Here is a 20,718-nt window from a genome sequence, read left to right as displayed (position 1 = left end):
AGTAATTTTAAATTTTAATAAACAGCTAAAAATTTTACATATTTAATAAAAATAATTTAAAAAAAATTAAGTTTTTAAGGTTTTTTTTCATTTTCTAAGAAAATTCGGCATAATAATTTATAATCATCATTTGCAAACCGGAGAAAGCAACCCTTCTAAAAGATCGGCGGAAATAAAGATTCTATCACTATAGTATCCCTAAATAACTAAAGTTTTATTTACTTAAGGTTTTTGTCACAGTTATTTCCACAATTGAATACAGATTAAACTTAATAAACATTATCTGTTACTTTAATCCCGTAAGTTTAAATACAACAAACCAGATTTTCCCAAAAATAAGTTGACTTAAATTATCATGTTAAAAGTTTTTTAAACTTAAAACTTAATTGAAAGTTGTATATAAAAGGAATTTTCACAATGTTGAAGATTCTACTGCGTGTATAAAGCTTTATATTAACAATAATGTGTGTAATACTTTCCCCGAAAGTTTAAAAGCATTAAAAAATTTGAGCACGCTTCTCTGGCCCTTCGGAAACAGGTGTGGGTTTTCAACCCTAAAAAGAATAAAAACTTTTTTAAGAAATACGATGAGCTAAAAACACGATCGTGGGCTTTATCTACGCTAAACGTAGAAAACAATAAAAAAACAATAAAAACGCTAAAAAAGTTATTAAAGGTAAAACTTTAATGCTTATTGCTATTGAAAGAGCACAAAAGCGTTGTGATTTGACATTATTGAAGATCACTCTGGAGACAGTTACATTAACATATTCTAAATCTAATCTTGATTTTTATTATTTTTTTTTTTTTATTTAGCTTATGGCAATATCACAGTTTTTATACAGTGATGAGCGCGCTAATAACCGGCAAAATAGCACAAAAGTCAGTAAACGTATTAAGTTGAGAGATAAAAAGAAATGAAACTAGTCGAGCTGAGAAGTTTAGCGATATTAACCAATAAATTTACATTATATTGATTGTTTCCCACCTTTACACGTATCAGAGGAGTATGTCAACTAAAACTGTTGGTAGGGGAGCCCAAGCGGGGATTTTTGCAGTAACTCGAGCACGTCAGATTATTACATGGGGAGAAACCTTGTACCCTGAAAAGGTAGCTCCACCATATATTGGCTCGTAATGCAGGGGAGTTCGTTAAGGGGGGGCCTGAGTTAAGTACATGCAAAACAGTGTATATCAACAATCTGACGATTTGACCGGAGCGTGAGGAAATGGGTGAGTCCCAAAGTTTCACAAGAAAAAAGCTAATATTTTGCGAAATGAATGACAAATCGAAAAACTAAAACATACGTACTTAATATTTTTCAAAAATCTATCGAATGATACCAAACACGACTTCCCTCGGAGAGGGGTGAACATCTGATCGAAAAACTGAAAAATACACTTATTCATTATTTTTGAAAAATCTATAGAACAGCACCAAACACGACCCCCCACGGAGGTGGGGTGGGGGGTTACTTTAATATCTTAAATGGGAGCCCCATTTTTTATTGCAGATTTGGATTCCTTACGTAAAAAAAGTAACTTTTATTTGAGACATTTTTTCAATCATGGATAGATGGCGCTATAATCTAAAAAAGGATTGTTGGAAATGGAAAATTAAATTAAAAATGGAAAAGTCCTCACTAAAATGGAAAACTTTACTTAACTATTTTTGGTTGTATGACCTACTCTTCACAACCCAATAGGTCCCCAAAGCGCTCGAGTGACTGCACATTTGGCATACTTCGCTCCCTTACTATTAATTTATGACCTACCATTTTATTACACCCCCTAGTATCTAAAAATTTTATACGCACCTTTTTATTTCATAAAACATGTATTTAATATATTTTCTTCAAAAGACAATAATTATTTTATTATTATTTCTGGGGTAAATAAAATAAACCATTCGTATATGTCATAAATTCTCTTCGTATTAGAGACAAGCGATTAACCCAAATTGGTATTTAATGTTTGTAATAATACAATGAAATTAGAACTAAAATATTACGTTCGTTATCGACCAAAATGGTTATATTGATTTTTAATAAGTATTGTTCCAGAGAAAGAAGTTTTTATTATATTACTCGTAAACCTAATGTTAATTAATGGTAAATATAATGTAAGAAGCATTTACTCTTGTATACATAATGGAGTCTAACTGTGGTATCACATATACACTATCGGGACACCCTCAAAAAAGCACTTAGTTTTCGAGATACTGACCACGGAGGTGTGAATGGCTAATTTTATTCATACTTTATATTTTCGAGGGTGCTGAAAACGAAAATGAAGTTTATTTTAAATTTTATGTGGGGGAACATTGTCAAAATCGCAATTTTAACCTAAAAATAAAAAAATTGAAATCACGTTTTTTGCGTTTACCTCGCTACAACTCTGTTAGATTTTAATATTTTTTTCTTAAATTTTTACAGTATATAGCTCTAGCATAGTTTGTCTAGTATATATTGTATAATTAGTACATTGTACATATATTGTACATATATTGTATAATTGTATATTATTCAACGAGCATGTAATGATGGCTAATACTCACGATGATGAAGTTTGCGACACGAACCGTAGGCGAGTGTCGTAATTCATCAAAGTGAGTAATAGCCCTTATATGTAAGTAGAATACTATACTTTTTCTACGACCTTTTTTATTTGGATTAGTAGAAAAATATAATTATCTTTTTTTTTATGGCATAGACTTGGGTGCCAATTAGCCAGTCACAACTTTTTGTTTTCTATTCGTACATAAAGAAGGCAATGAGGTCTTTATAGTTCTATAGCAAACTCTTCCACAGCTCTCTACTCAGTTCAAAATCCGCAGCTGGCCGCTATGGACTGTCCAAGTTGCTCACCACATTTTTCCATTATACATCTTCTTCTTTTTTCATATGAACATAATATATCAAATTATCAGGATTAAAAGTTTAGAGGTTAATTTTAGTTTCACAGATAAATTTCATTAAACAATCATATATATTTTTGCTATTCAGAGACAATAGATGGGATACATTGAAAGGTAGAAAAACATTACATTTTATTAAATCTTCGATTAAATTATAGGTGTATGGAATGTATTTTGTGCACTCAAAGAAAGTGTGATTCAAATCACCCACCCTCTGACATTCAGTACAAAGATTTGAATCAAAAACTTTAATTCTTGATAGATGTAGAGGGAAACAAGCATGTCCAAACTTTATTCTAATTAATGTTGTTATATATCTTCGAGGTACTACATAATTTTTAAACCAATATATATTTGGAACAAAAGGTTGAATCAGTGAATACTGAGATTTGGATTGTTTACAAAGATCTCGCCATGATTGACTCCACTGATTTTTAACTCGATGCTTAATAGTGTTAACTAAATCAAATATGCAAAACTTACGATTATTTGAAGTACCATACTCAATAGCTTTTTTAGCCAAACTATCAACATATCATTATGCGTTAGTCCTATATGAGCCTTAACCCATAAAAAGTTCACTCTTCTTTTATTTTTATGAATTTCAAAAAGGATTTTCTTAATTAGTAGGATATAAATATTTGAATTGTTATTGGGAAAATCTATAGTTTGAATAGCAAGAAGAACAGAGAGTGAATCGGAAATAATTGTTGTAGATATATCTTCTGATTCTTTAAAATATTGCAGGGCTTCATAAATTGCTATGGCTTCAGCATTGAAGATAGAAAAATCATGGCCTAACTTAAACATTTTTTCTGTTTTAGTAGGTAAAAGGCACATCCAGTGCCAACTAACGTCTTAGATGCATCTATATATATATATATATATATATATATATATATATATATATATATATATATATATATATATATATATATATATATATATATATATTTACAGAGTCTGGCCAATTCTCTAAGAATGTTCTTAAGATGTTAGAGCTAATATTACTGTTTTCATGGTAACTTGGTTTTACTAATTTAACTGTATGTAAAAAAGAATGAAAATCTTCAAGTCCAAAGCTATCAATCACGTTATAATCACAGTCAAAATTTGACAGAACTCGAAAAGCCTCGCAAAGTGGAGGCGAGTTCTTTAGCTTCCAGTATTTATTAGTTAAATCCGCTACATTTAGCTTGTTAATATTTTGGTAAAGACCGATATTTAGGTAACGAATTTTCATTAAAAATTTCTGGCTGCGATATTTCCTTCTATAATTGAGTGGAATTTCTAAAGCTTCTACATGTAAAGCTTTATTTGGAGTTGATTTCATAGCTCCTAACCAGATACGGAGTCCTAAGTTCTGTACAACGTCTACTTTGTTTAAAATATGTTTAGAAGCTGAGCCATATAGAATACATCCATAATCAATTATAGATCTAATATTTGATCGATAGAAAAGTATGGAAGTTTCAACATCAGCTCCCCACCATGTCCTTGAAATTACTTTAAGAAAATTTAGACCCTTATTACATCGATTTATCATAAAGTCAATATGTAATTTCCAAGTCAATTTACGATCCAAAATCATTCCTAAATATTTAATGGAAGAAGAAAATGCGTAGCCGTAGCCATTAAGTTTTAAATTCTCTATTTTTGGAATATTATGTCGAGTGAAAATACATACAGTAGATTTGTTTTGAGCTATTTCGAATCCGTTTTGATTGAACCATGAATTAACACAACATTGAATTCGTCCTAAGGTTTGAACCGAGTTAACATAAGTTTTGGCCTGTGAATACAGAAGAAAATCATCAGCATATTGTATTATTTGAAATTTAAAGATGTCAGTAGGGACTTTATGCAAATCCGCAGTATACATATTAAACAAAAGAGGACTCAATACTGATCCCTGTGGAAGTCCTAAATTATTATATCTAGGACCTCTCAGTTTATTGTTATTAGTTCTCAGATATATCTTTCTGCAAGAATAAAAATTATAAAGAGCTTCAACCAACTGAGACGGTATATGAAAATGTTTTATTAATTTTTCCCTTAAAATATCAAGACTGACATTGTCATATGCACTTTCAATGTCTAAGCATATTGTAGGTAAATAAGTGTTGTTGGAAAATGTGTTTTGAATATCTGTTACTAGTGTAGAAAGTGCGTCTAAAGTACCACATCCTTTTTTATAACCAAACTGAAAATCTGGAAGAAGTTTATTTTTTTCTAGCCACCATTCCAACCTGTGTTTTATCATTCGTTCTAGAGTTTTCAACATGCAGGACATAAGAGAAATCGGTCTATATGACTGAGCCAAATTTGAGTTTTTACCTGGTTTTAATATTGGTAAAACAATTACATCGTGAAATTGATCAATAACTGATTTATTGCTGATTATATATATCCAATCCTGTTACTCCGTGAAGGAGCATAGGGCATCCACGAAGCTTCTCCATTCTCCTCTATTTCTGGCCATGGTTGCTATTTCTCCCCAGGTTTTCTTCATACTTTTGTGGTTTTCTTCAACGGTACTCCTCCATGTTTTGGTCGGGCGTCCTCTGCTTCTTTGTCCTACTGCATTCCATTTGAGTGCCTGTTTTGTTATGTCTGCATTTTCTTTCCTCAGTGTGTGTCCCAGCCAGTTCCATCTTTTCCTCTTTATTGTTGTTCTGATGGGTTCTTATTTGGTTTTTTTCCATAGTGCCACATTTGTTATGGTATTGGGCCAGTATACCTTTAGAATTTTACGTAGACATCTACCTATTTACAAAAACTTGGATTTTATTTACATTTCCGTCAGTTATTGCCCATGTTTCACTCCCATAAAGTAGCACAGTTTTCACGTTACTATTAAATAGCCTTATTTTAGTATTTTGGCTGATCTGTGTTGATCTCCATATATTTGCGAGGGTTCCAAAAGCTTGTTGTGCTTTTCGTATTCTCTGTTTAATATCTGCTTGAGCTCCACCTTTTGCACTGATTATACTGCCTAGGTAGCAAAATTCTTGAACCTGTTTTATTTCTTGTTGGTTGATATATAGTTTATCACAGTTAGTTACTCCTATTCTCATCTCTACTGTCTTGTTCGTGTTGATTTTAAGACCCACTTCTGCCGATTTCACCTCTAGCTTCCTTGACATGCTCTTCATATCATCTATTGTGTTCGCTACGAAACAGATATCATCTGCGTATTCCATATCTGCTAGTTTCTTGTTCTGAAGGTAGTTCCAAGGGATCCCATTTTTTCTTTCAATTGTTTTTTCCAGTATATGATTAAGACATATATTGAAGAGCAAAGGTGACAGTATGCAACCTTGTTTTAAACCTACTTCAATTGGTATTTTATCTGTCATTTGCCCTTTATGCAATACCTGACATGTTGTTTGCTGATACATCATTTTGATTATTCCAATGATCTTTGGAGGTAATCTATTTAGTCTTAAGATTTTCCACAGGGCTGTATGTTTTATGCTGTCGAAGGCTTTAGCAAAGTCTATAAAGGCCATTATCAAGGCTGCGTTCTTCTCTATAGTTTCGTCTATGATGATTCTTGCCGTCGAAATTTGGTCTATACAGGATCTTTCCCTTCTGAAACCCGCTTGTTCTTTTCTGAGAGTTTTGTCTATTATATTGTTGATTCTTTGATGAACAATAAATGCTAATATTTTATTTATGCAACATAACAGCGTTATTCCTCTCCAGTTTTCGCATAGCTGTACGTCCCCTTTTTTTGGAAGCTTGACTATAATTCCATTATTCCATTCCTTAGGTAGGATTTCTTTAGTCCATACATCTGCTAATAATGGTGCTATTAGGTCCACGGTTCTCTCAGTGTCCGCTTTCCACAGTTCTGCTGGGATATCTTCCATTCCCGCTGCTTTGTTGTTCCTCATTCCGGATTGTTTCAGCTATTTCTTTTTTCGTTAGAATTTCCTCGTTTATCTTTAGATAATTTTCATTTGGCTCTACGTCGTTACTCTCTTGGAACGGCGGCTCATTTTCTTCTTCTGTCATAAGTTCGCTATAGTACTCATGCCATATTCGTGTTTGCTCTTCAGTTGTTGTAAGCAGTTGTCCTTGTTTGTCTTTTAGTTGTTTGTGACTGTTGAAGTTCTTATTTGCAAGACGTTTAGTGGTTCTATATAGCTCTCTCTGATTATTTGTTTCGGTTGCCTCTTCTGCTAAGCGCGCCATCTTCTCTGTCCATTTTCTTTTGTCATTTCTAGCGCTCTTTTTTACTTGTTTATTTGTATCTGCATACTCTTGGGTTATTCTGATTCTATCTTCTAATTTTTGTATTCTATTTAGTTCGGCTTTTAAGTCTTTCCTCTTTTTTATGAGTTGCCGTGTGTTATCACTTAGCCACTCTGATTCCTTTTCTTCATTGTAGCCCAACACTTCTTGTGCGGTTTGGTGTACAGCCTCTTTGATCATATCCCATTTGTTTGCTATATTTGTCTGTGTGTTGTTTACAGTTTCTGTGTTCAACTTTATTTTGTTACTCCACATTTTTTGGGTTTCACTGTCCTTCAGTCGTTGTATATTGTATCTTCTTCGTTTGTTATATTGTTTACTCCCGCGTTTTGCCTTCATTTTTACTTTTATTTCTGCTATTAGTAGGTGGTGATCACTTCCTACATCTGCTGATCTTTTATTTCGTACATCTAGAAGGCTACTTCTCCATTTTTTATTAATCAAAATGTGGTCTATTTGATTTTGCGTTTTATTATCTGATGATATCCAGGTTATTTTGTGGCAGTTTTTGTGTGGGAAAATCGTTCCTCCAATGACAAGATTGTTTTCTAGGCTAAGTTCTACGAGTTTCTCTCCATTGTTGTTTCTATTCCCTATTCCATGTGTTCCCATGCATGTTTCCACTCCCTTGTTGTCTTTGTCAACTTTCGCGTTCAGATCTCCCATGACTACTAGTATATCTCCTTTGTTCACCTGTCCGATAGTATCTGTTAATTGTTGGTAGAAATTTTCTTTCTCATCTTCTGCGCTTACCTCTGTCGGTGCGTAACATTGAATAATGGTTATCTTTCTTATTTGAGAATTGAATTGTGCTACTATTAGTCTGTCTGATATAGGATGCCATTTTATTAGCCCTCTTTTTGCCTCTTTACTTAGAAGGATCCCAACTCCATTCCTCCTGTCTTCTTTTATATCGTTTCCTGAGTGCAACCTACCCGTGGTAGCGGGTAGGTACCCCTCTATGATCCCGATAGAGAGCAGACTTACTTCAGGGATTTAGCGCCCCTGCCCACGCGAGCTCCTGGTTTTTTCCTCCATTTCCTATTTAGAGGTAACCAGGCCCCAACCTCCGTATTATCCTATCCAAACCCCAAATTCCTTCCCTAATATCCCCTCCCACCCACCAACCCGTCTGGCCAGCGTGGTGGGTTATGGCCAAAACCTCCACAAATCAAAAATGTCGGTTTCAACAGATATACGGAAGATACCCCAGGTGGGTAGGAAGTTTATTCCACAGTCCCACACCGAAATAACGGTCTGCCTCGAGGATTCTGGGGGAGGCAAGTCGACATTGAAAAAGAAGAACAACAAACAACTCCATATAGCAACTTACAACATCCGTTCCATGGCAAAAGACGAAAAACTCTACGAACTAGAAGAGGAATTAGGGAATATGAATTGGGATATAATGGGACTATCAGAAGTTAAAAGAAGAGGTGAAGGGTATGTGGACTTACATTCAGGCAACAGGCTCTATTATAAAGGCAATGAAGACTATACATACGGTGGAGTAGGTTTCTTAATCAACAAGAAGAGAAAATCACAAATTCAAATAATTGACAGCATCTCAGACAGGGTTACATACATGATTTTAAAACTAAATCCAAAAACCAAATTAAAGATTGTGCAAGTTTATGCTCCAACTGAAAAGGCAACTGATGAAGAAATAAATACTTTTTACGAAGATCTTAAAAAAGCTATAGACACCAACAGAGAATCCAAAATAATAATAATGGGAGATTTTAACGCCAAAATTGGAAGTAAGATTGAAAACTCTGAAAGCAAGATTGGAAATTTTGGATTCGGCACAAGAAACACAAGGGGAGAAAAACTTATGGAATTTCTGGAACAAGAAAACATGTATATTATGAATACCTTCTACAAAAAGAAACCTAACAGAAAGTGGACATGGGTTGCACCTAACGGAACCACCAAAAATGAAATAGACTATTTTCTCTCAAACAACAAAAGAATATTCGAAGACGTAACAACAATAAACAACGTAACAACGGGTAGTGACCATCGTATAGTTAGAGCAAAATAAATATTAACATAAAAGAAGAGAGGAAAAGAATATTTAAAAAAACAACGCGAATAGATGCCTTTAAAGTAAAAACAAATGAAGAGCAATTCCGAGAGGTCTTAGCGGATAAGTTCAAATATGATCCTTCACATAATCAAGATGAAATTGACGAAATTAACAAAAACATCAATAAGAACCTTCTCGAAGCCGGACTACAGGTCGCAAAGAAAACAAGTACTAAAGAAGACAAAATAAGCAACGAAACTAAACAACTGATGACGGAAAGACGACAACTACTAACGCAAAACAAACGCCATACTCAAGAATACATAGAACTTAATAAAACAATTAGAAAAGAACTAAAACGCGACTTACAAAAATGGAACGAGAACTTAATAGAGCGAGTCATTGAAAACAACAGAGGCTTAAAATGTCTAAGACCCGCATTGGGTGTTCAAAAAATCATTAAAATTAAAGACGCCAATAGTAAGGAAGAGAAGGACAAATATAAAATAACAAAAATAGTCGAAGACTTCTACAAAAGCTTGTACAGTTCGCAAAGCCAGCCTAATGAATCAACAAAGGAGAACGTCAAAAGAAAAATAAAAAACGTGGGATCAGAAGTACTACCAAATATAAAGGGATTCGAAATAGAAAGAGCTTTAAAAGAACTAAAAAATAATAAAGCTCCAGGAAAGGACGGTATAATTGCCGAGCTCTTGAAAACAAGCAAGACAGTAACAATCCCTATACTAACAGAGCTATTTAATAAATGTCTCCATAATAGCAAGATCCCTAAAGACTGGAACGAAAGTCTAGTAATACTTTTACACAAAAAAGGGGACAAATGTGACCTACAGAATTACAGACCGATATCGTTGCTCAGTCAAGTATACAAACTATTCATGAGAATTATTAACAACCGGTTGACCTACAAAATGGACAATTACCAACCAGTGGAACAGGCTGGCTTCCGCAAAGGATATAGTACATCAGACCATCTGCTGACAATGAGAACATTGATAGAGAAGGCAAATGAATACCAACTACCCGTATTTCTTGCCTTCGTAGACTATGAAAAGGCGTTTGATAGTATCGAGATGTGGGCCATAGAACAAGCTATTAATAACTGTAGAATAGATTCGAGATATAGACAACTAATACATAATATATATGAAAATGCAACTATGATAGTACAACTAGACGAAAATACAAATCCCATCCCTATTAAGAGAGGCGTGAGACAAGGAGACGTAATATCGCCAAAGCTTTTCAACCTAGCACTAGAAGACGTCTTCAAAACGACAAATTGGTCAACCTATGGCATTAACGTTAATGGCAAGAAGCTAAATCACCTCAGATTCGCTGACGACATTGTGATTATAGCGAGCTCATTCGAGGAACTGCAAATTATGATAGAGGAACTCGCAGGCAGCTCCCAATACGTCGGTCTAAAAATGAACATGAAGAAAACAAAAATAATGACAAACACAGATGACCCCAGACGCATAACTATAAATGGCAGTGAGATAGAAAAAGTCCAGGAATATATCTACCTAGGCCAAATCCTGAAACTTGACAAAGAAAACCAAAGTGCGGAAATTAATAGGAGAGCAAGACTAGCATGGGCAGGATTTGGAAAACTTGGTTGGATACTTAAGAACCGCAAAATACATCAATATTTGAGGACCAAAGTGTTCAACCAGTGCATCCTTCCTATCATGACATATGGGTGTCAAACCTGGACCCTAACCAAGGCAAATATGAATAAACTAGCTACAACAGAAAGAGCTATGGAAAGAGCAATGTTAGGTATACGACTGTCAGATAAAAAGAGGAGCGACTGGGTAAGATCAAAAACAAAAGTCGAGGACATAACAACAAAAGTTGCCAAACTTAAATGGAGCTTTGCAGGCCACACTGTTAGACAAAAAGACCAACGTTGGAATGCCACGATACAACATTGGAGACCTTACCAAAGTAAACGACCGAGAGGAAGACCACAGATGAGATGGGTTGATGATATTAAAAGAGTAGCCGGAACGAATTGGAAATATGTTGCTCAGGATAGAGACCGATGGAAGGAGTTGGGAGAGGCCTATGTCCAAACGTGGACGATAGAAGGCTAAGAAGAAGAGTGCAACAGCACTCCTCCGTTTGATATTGTTGTCTCTCCTTGCCCAGGCCATCTTATTTCAGATAGCCCCATAATGTGTATCCTTAATTCTTCCATTTCTTTTACTACTTGCGCTAGTCTTGGCGCTTCATACATGGTCCTGACGTTCCAAGCTCCGATTCTGTAACGTTTTTTGAGATAAAAGGTATTATTGGGTTTGTTTTGCTTCGCTTCAGTTTCATTGATTTTAGAGTTTAAGGTGAGTGAGTAATCAGCTAGCTCTCTGCACCCATTGCTGATTACACCATTAAAAATATCCAACATTAGAAGTTTGGCAATTTTAGGGAGATGTTGAATCATTGGATATTTAATATTATCAAATCCTGGACTCGTGTTATTTCGATTTTTTAGAACATATTCTAGTTCTGTAAGATTAAAAGGTTCTAGTAAAAAATGGCTTTGCTTATCTTGAGTATAATTATGAGTACTAGGTGGTTTAACAGATGGCGGAGCAATTTTATCAAAGATTTCATCCTCTAAGGTGTTATTTAAATTGTATGCATTTAGAATTGATTTTCTATTTAGTTTTCTGGCTTGCTTCCACAACGTTGTAGTAGGAGTATTTCTGTTTAGAGAAGACACAAAATCTTTTCAACTCTTTTTAGCTATCAATTTTAGATTCTTCTTAGTTTTAGCCATGCTAGCTTGACACTTTATATAACTTTCAAAATTAGTATTTTTTTATATACTTCCAGTGCTTCTTGCCTTTCTTTAATAATTGTATCACATTCTGTATTCCACCAAGGTGGAGAACAACGAATTTTATTTTTAAAAGTTTTGTATTGCGGGATTGAAATGTGCGCATCATGATTCATATTATCTATTAGAAAGCTATAATTATCAGACATACTGTCCATTTCGTAAACGCCATTTAAAAAATTTTCAACTGAGGTTGTGTATAAAGTCCAATTGGCTTTTCTATTATTCCACTTACTTCTCGGTATAAACTCTTCATTTGTAGTACTATCTAATATTTCCATATTGATAATAAAATGATTAGAACCTAGTGTGTCTGAATGTATGTACCAATGGATTTTTTTAGCTATGTCAGGAGTAACAAAGGTTACATCAATTTCTGAACTGTTTTGATCTGGTCGAGTTAGAACAGTAGGCTCACCGTTATTTATTACGATAAAGTTGAGATCATCTGCGGTATTAATAAGTTGTGTTCCAACAGTGTCATTGTAAGTAGATCCCCAAATAGTATGGTGAGCATTAAAATCTCCTCCTATAATTGCTGAATTATTAACTTGCGAGAAGATGTTTGTCCAATCATTTACTGAACTTTTACTTTTAGGAGGTCTATATATCGATAAAATATTCAGATCATTTGTTTTATATTTAATTGTTACACCACAAACTTCTATTTCCGTATTAAAATTAGAGTTTAAATTTAGTTCACTAAAAATAATTGAATTGTGGATAAGAATAGCTACACCACCGAAGCCATCATTTCTGTCTTTTCTAATAATTATCAACTATAAATATAATTATCCACTACTAACATTATTTAAAATCAAAAGATTTTATTTTTCATAAGAAAACATATTTTATATAACAATGGCAACTCTGTTAGAATTACCCTCCTTGATCTTATGAAATAATGAAACAGTAAACAGTTGTCATTAGTGTCATGGAATGGCGGTAGCTTTTAAAAATAAGACATATTTTAATGCAATTTCATGAAAAATAACGTGCGCTCTCAAAAAAATCTGTTGTACAATCAACAGTAAGTAAAAGAGAATTCATTGATATAAATTTCATATCCGTAATCCCTTTTACGGAATTAATACCGATTGTTTATATTTACTTTTTAATAACGTCAATCTTAAAATGTCAAATGTTGAAATTTAAACGTAAAATATACCAAACAATTGATACAATTAAAAATCCTGTAAACATTTTTCAAATTTAATTGTTGATATAAATTACAATGATTATTTTATTAAATAAACAAGTTTATGTTTTTATGTGCTAATAGGTATATTAAAATTGCCATGCACCACTTGAATCTAACTTCAACCCGTGAGTAATGACCCGTGATTAACTTCAGCCCGTGAGTAATGAAATATTACTCACGGGTAAAGTAATGGGTGTTATTATTATCTATTTAAAAATAGCAAATAATGAGCATATTATTAAACGGTCGTAGAAAAACATATTTATCTCCTCTTAAAAAGCATATGCGATATTTATAATACGAACAAATTTGACTGAATTCAAAACTAAGAAAAAACATATGTTTCCGAACAATATACCATCATTAGATCCATTCGTATTCCTTCCCTAACCTCACTTTTGTGTTTTTATTACAGCTCGTGGCTTCGGAATGCGTGTTGTGGGAGGAAAAACTGCTCCCGATGGCCGTCTTTTCGCCTATATTGTCTGGACGGTCCCTGGCGGGCCAGCTGAAAAGGGAGGATTGCAACAGGGTGACAAGGTATGTTTTTAGATTATATCTAAATGTTATACATGGATTATAGTACATATGGGTTTGAATTATGCAAAAGGTATTAAAAGGGATATTTTGGGGAATGTTTGCTTTACCTTTAATTTTACATCCAAATGCTATTACTACCTACATAATATAGAATTATGTTTAACTTTTATCTTATTTGAATAGGATTTAGTAATCATAAAATACTCAAATTCAGTGTCAAAATTTCATCAACTAGTACCTAAATAATAAAATATTTTTAAAAGTTTTCATTAATAAATAGTAAAATATATTTTGTATTTCTTCGTCCGACTGAGAACGATTACCTTTTAACGTCTTTTTGAGGGTCCAAAGATGTGAAAATCGCAAGGCGATAAATCGAGCCTACAGGGTGGATGCTCTAATATTCTCCATTTTTTACGTTAAGAATTTCTTTTACTTCTTTTGTACTATAAAGTCGAGTATTGTTATGTAGAATAATGACTCAGTGAGAGCTCCTCTGGACATTATCGTCTTAATATAGCTTCTTAGAAGTTATATAGGTTTGCATTAAAATACATTCCATGTTCTCTAGTTAACTCTAATAACAAGTATCCTTTGTGGCCGATAAAAATAATAAGAACATGACCTTCCCTACTTTAAACTTCTTTGGTTGCGGAGAATTCACCTGTATTCCATGAGTTTTTGGAAAGATAAATCCATTCCAAACTTTCTGGTTCTCTGATAAAATGTGAGAGAATCATTGCACAGACGTTACTCTAACCCCGAGCAATAGTCCAGGGCGCATCTGTTTTGAGATGGACGTTGAGAGGTGACTCAATTTTTTTTGCAGAAATTGCTTGAAAATAACTCAAATAATAATCTTTGAGTTATCCTCCCACTCAAAATGGTCCGGAACATTGTTGAAATAATCAAAATGTCAAAATATAAAGGAAAAATTCGATTTTTTACTGGTTTTTAGATTATAACTTTAAAACTGTTCATTTCTGAGAAAAGTTGTACAGACATAAAAGTTGAGTAATTACATTTCGTATAATATAGAATTGGTTAAAAATTTAAAAAATAGTCACCCTTGTTGCAAAATAGCAATAATTTCGAAAAAAAAACCATACAAAAACAAGTATTTGCCTTTTACGTTTTTCAACCATCTATACTACACTTAGGACCTTCATATTTTACCCAGAAAAACTTTATGATATAGTTAAACAACACGTTAAATTTCACTAAGATCGGTTTAATAGATTTTGCAAAATAAATTTTGCAATCCAGCTTTTGCAAAAAAAATAATTTTTTTTAAATGTTGCAGGACTGAAAGTAAAGCAGATAGCAAGTTGAATTTTTTTTTGCTTATAGAAGTGTGCTGTACCTTTCATTTGCAATTTGCAAAATTAAAATCGATTAATTACCACGGCGTCAGGAATTTTTTTTAATAAACATTAATTTTTGGTACTACGCGCAGGACAGCGGTGTTCGATTCACACAAGTTCATTTCCACCAAAATTTCTTCCAATATTTATCTAATATACTATTTTCTTACACTATATTTTGTTATATTTTAATATTTTAATTCCACAAAAATCAAACTAATTTTATTATTGTTTGTAAAATATTGTTTAAACAATTGCATATGTTTAAAAATAATAAACTTTTATTCTCCAAGTTAAAATATATGAACAAAGAAAGTTTTTGCTAAAAAAAGTGTTATTTCAAAGGATAGAGTATGTGTTTTTATTTTGCAATAAACAAATTTATTTATTTATATCGAAACGTAATAAAAATTAAAATGTATCAATCATTATCAAAGGTCATTGGAATGCCCAATCAGAGCAAACTATCCGCTGTCCTGCGCGTAGCACCAATAATTAATGTTTATTTAAAAAGATTCCTGACGCCGTGGTAGTTAATCGAATTTAGTTTTTCAAATTACAAATGAAAGGTACAGCAAACTTCTATAAGTAAAAAAAAATTGAACTTGATATCTGCTTTGTTTTCAGTCCTGTAACGTTTTGAAGAAATGAATTTTTTTTTGCGAAAACTGGATTGCAAAATTTATTTTTCAAAATCTATTAAACCGATGGTAATGAAATTTACAGTATTGTTTTACCGTATCATAAAGTTTTTCTGGGTGAAATATGAAGGTCCTAAGTTTAGCATAAATGGTTGAAAAACGTAAAATGCAAATACTTGTGTTTGTATGGGTTTTTCTCAATTATTGTTATTTTGCAACAAGGGTGACTATTTTTTAAATTTTGAACCAGTTTTATATTGTAGGAAATTTAATTACGCAACTTTTATGTCAATACAACTTTTCTCGGAAATGAATACTTTTAAAGTTATAACCAAAAAACGAAGAAAAAAATCGAATTTTTCCTTCATTTTTTTACATTTTGATTATTTAAACAATGTTCCGGACCTTTTTGAGAGGGAGGATAACTCAAATATTATTATCTGAGTTATTTTCAAGCAATTTCTGCAAAAAAAATTGAGTCACCTCTCAACGTCCAAATGTGTTAATATTTTTACAGATGCGCCCTGGTCTACAAGTCAGTGGTATTAAAATCCATAAAGCTTAGTACATATCGAAGAAGTTTAAAATAGAATCAAATAGAACTCAACTATTTCAGTCACGATAAAAATCAAGAGATAGAAAAACGCACACAACACGAAAATTTACACCCACAGGGAAATATTACACATTTGCAAAAAAAACACAAATCTTTAGCCACAAAATTGTAAAACTGAATAGTTTTTCACAAATGCTCAGAATGGGAAAAGAACAGACGGAAGGTACTATATACATATCCATGTTAATAATTGTGATACTCAAAGTATACATCATTAACAACCAAAGTATTATTATGTTATTATGTTAAAATTAATAACAAATTATAACATTAGCAGAAGAACAACAAGGTTTTAGGTCGGGAAGATCATGCACCAACGCTATATTTATACTGAAGCAGGTTCAAGAGAAATCATTAGAATACAACAAACCGCATATTTACAGTCGGAAAAATGAAAGAATACCCATGAACGAACATATAAAACACGCTGTATTTTCCTGTCACCGTGTCACACAAAAAATTGGCCAGCGCAAGTACATGTAATAATTATTATTACATTTCTTTCATTTTTTCGACTGTATGTTTCGTGGATCTTAAGAAGGCATTTACCAGGGTAATATTAAAGCGCGTTATCCATTTGTTATACATACTTAAGTTAGATACATCTAGGAATAATTAAAACGATTGAAAACATCTATTGGAACAATACAATAACAGTAAAAGTAGGATATGAACTAACTGACCCAATTGAAGCTGGCAATGGCATAAGACAGGACAGGGGTATTCCCTGAGTCATTTATTGTACAACCTGATCATAATTGAAATAATAAAAAAAGTAAGACCTAAAAAAGGATACCAAATGGAAGAAAAACAACTTAAAATAATCTGCTATGCAGACTATGCAATATTAACCTCTCAAAGTAAAGATGATTTACAACCTATGTTGCATGAATTCAATAGATATATCCGTCAGAAAATTGAACATGGTAATTTCCCGAAATAAGACAAAATGTATGGTTATAACAGAAAATCCAATAAGATGTAAATTAGAGCTGATTGGTCAGATAATTGAACAAGTGATGGAGTTTAAGTATTTAGTCATCACACTATTTAGCTACAGAAAGCTCGAATGATAACATATAGAGTAGTAAGGATGGTGAGAGAGGGTTCTCCAATAGGAAGACGATCAGTGGAAACCACTAAAATGCTAGAGTGACAACTTACTGGAGGCACATTGAAAAAAAGGCAGTCATGTCTATACAGAAAGAGAAAGAAAAGGAAAAAAATATAAATGTGTAAATCTATTAAATGTAATTTAATCATAAAATTACTTAATTTATTTGTATTAACAAAATAAATAAAGTTTAATAATATATTTTTTGTTGTGAATGATCGTAGAAAAAATCATGTATATTACTCGCATTTAATTGACATTATGATGCTCATATTCTATACGATATTCTCCGATACACGGCTCACGTCATATCCCTCATACCCTCACACTCGCATCATAATGATCATACATAAATGTTCGTTGCATAATATTATTTTTCTACGAGCGTGCAAAAATGTCTACTTTCGCGCACGTATTTTAGTTTAGAAACTTTCACTTTTCCGCACGCGTGTTACTTTTCCGCACGCGAGTAAAGGGGCAGCAACAGTTCTAGCGCAATTTGACGCTTTTTTACATGTAAATCTCCATAAGAAATTTTAAGGTCCATTCTGGTCATTTTTGACGCTTTTTGTGGTGGAGGCGCGACTGCTCGTCAGATCGTGACGTGTGAGGTATCACCGGAAAGGGGAGGGGGTGACGAATACGTTAACACAAAAAAAAAAACAAAGATGGCGGCATAGCCAAAACGGCACTAAAGCATATCTCCGTTGTTACTGGTCCGATCGTGACGTGTGAGGTATCACCGGAAAGGGGAGGGGGTGACGAATACGTTAACACAAAAAAAAAAAACAAAGATGGCGGCATAGCCAAAACGGCACTATATCGTATCTTCGTTTCTACTAGCTCGATCATCGTGTATGAGGTCTTGTTGGAAAGTGGAAGGTTCAAGGAATATGTTAACATGAAAAACAAACGCAAAGACATTGCCAAAACGGCACTATATCGTATCTTCGTGTCTATTAGTTCAATTTTTGTGAATAAGGTCTTGTTGGAAAAAGAGGGGATATTGAATATGTTAACATAGCAACAAAGATGTCAGCAATGACAAAACAGCACTATATCTTCGTTGCTATTGATTTTAACGCAACAGACGTTGAAGGAAAGGAGAAACATGGCAACATTGCCAAAACGGTGATATATTTGTTGCTATTGGAGATATTTTGACCTGTCAACTTAATGGGGATTCCACGTCTATTACAGTTCTTCGCCTAATCATGCCACCTGTCGGCTGCAACATGTAACTATGCCCAAGCCATCTAGAAGAACGTATACCATTCTTACAGTATGACCAAATCATCAAACATCCTATCACAGTTGATAATCTCGTCATACAAATCACCACCTGTCGGCTGCAGCATGTAACTATGCCCAAGCCATCTAGAAGAACGTATACCATACTTACAGTATGACCAATCCATCAAACATCCTATCACAGTTGATAATCTCGTCATACAAATCGCCACCTGTCGGCTGCAACATGTAACTATGCCCAAGCCATCTAGAACAACGTATACCATACTTACAGTATGACCAACAAACATCCTCGATCTCCCTCCAATCATACATTCCTACAATGAACATATACCATTCATACGCTGTGGCCAAACCAGCAAACATCTCATGTACAAGTCTTTTCTACGGAAAGTTGGGTAGTATCATGAAAATCACCAAACAAAAAAAAATGGTATTGCGATTCGCATACTGTATTTTATCTACGGCAAGGAGGGTAATATTATGTAGGTTGGTATTTTACTTTTATAGTTAAATAATCGTCTATTCAATATATAGGAGACTACATTTGCCATCTAGTTTTTATGTTTATTATTAACTCTAATCCTTCCGTAAACGGAACATAATAATGTATACAACGTTTATATGATATATAAACCTTCGGTGTAGAATACTATGACGTTCCCCCACTCCTTCAAAATTCACAGATACGCGATAGAATACTATGACGTTCCCCCACTCCTTCAAAATTCACAGATACATGATAGAATGAATAAAGCAAAAATCAGTATCATTCAATCAATCGATGAAGCAAGATGGAAAAAATTGAGTTGTTCAGAGGTCCGAACGCAGTCAGAAAAATTAAGCAGTTAAATGTAGATGATATACTTATTGATCAATGGATGACAAACACAAAAGTTACCTGCTACATCTTTTATGTCAGCGGAGTACCAGCATCATTTGTACTCTTATCGAAACGTGACTTTGATCCACTTGGACAACATGATGTACCAAGAGTATTAGAATACGTATACACTTTACCTAATCATCGGAGAAGAGGATATGCATGCAAACTTATACATCACATAAAGAAAAATAATGAATTCACTGCGTTCTGCTCCAACGAAGAATCTGAACGGCTTTTTTTAAAAAGCAAATGTATTAATCACGGCTTAATGAATTATAATGTAATGTTTAGATATCCATAATAAATTTATATAAAATATATCTTGTCTTATTTCTTACACGTTTAATGTACTTGTAAATAATAGATGGTGTAGCTTACAATGACAATACATAAAGATGCATGAAACTGTCATGGTTATTAATCCTATTTGATATCGCCCAATAGAAATATGGGGTATAATAAAATGAATGAAGAGATAAAGAAATGATAAAAATAAAACTTTTTTCATTTATCCACTCACTTATGCGGTTAAAAAAACCTTAAAAAGGAAAAGGTATCTGCTGTTGCCATGCAACGCAGCAGTAGCACACACATTAAAAAACACATCCATCCTTGTTTGCATACAACAATACACTGATCCATAATATAAGAATCAATTTATAAATAATCACATAAAGCATATGATAGAGTGCCAAAGAGGCCTTATACATAACATGGTGTTAAAACAGACATCTTAACGTAATTTGTCATTCAAAATCCTGTAATTTGAGGTGTCATACGATGAGATTCGACATATCAGGCAAATAATAAACGATAATATGTCAAAAGGGCGTTATACATGACATGGCGTTAAAACAGACACCGCAACGTAATTCGTCATTCAAAATCCTTTAATTTGATGGGTCACACATTGATTTCTGATTATCCGTTCCGAAGATACATGGTACATTGCCATAACGGCCTAAGGGATAACTTGGTTGAACTGTAAATGCTTATTTATTGTTATTGACGTTAAAACAAAGCCATTAGC

The 20,718-nt window shown here is 33.3% G+C and overlaps 1 protein-coding gene across 1 annotated transcript in view; it reads left to right on the top strand.

Annotated features, from left to right (window-relative positions):
• The first annotated feature begins 1,229 nt into the window (after positions 1 to 1,229).
• Positions 1,230 to 20,718, top strand: part of LOC114339053 (regulating synaptic membrane exocytosis protein 2) — a 142,111-nt gene continuing 122,622 nt past the window's right edge. The window contains exons 1-2 of the mRNA XM_050657084.1: positions 1,230 to 1,233; positions 13,692 to 13,816. Of these exons, the coding sequence (XP_050513041.1) occupies positions 1,230 to 1,233; positions 13,692 to 13,816 (129 nt within the window). The remainder of the gene's footprint in view (positions 1,234 to 13,691; positions 13,817 to 20,718) is intronic.

This window comes from Diabrotica virgifera, chromosome 7 (genome assembly GCF_917563875.1).
Source record: "Diabrotica virgifera virgifera chromosome 7, PGI_DIABVI_V3a".
NCBI classification, from domain to species: Eukaryota; Metazoa; Arthropoda; class Insecta; order Coleoptera; family Chrysomelidae; genus Diabrotica; species Diabrotica virgifera.
The sequence above is the reverse complement of the archived record's forward strand: the minus strand, read 5'-3'. Positions and strand labels throughout refer to the sequence as shown.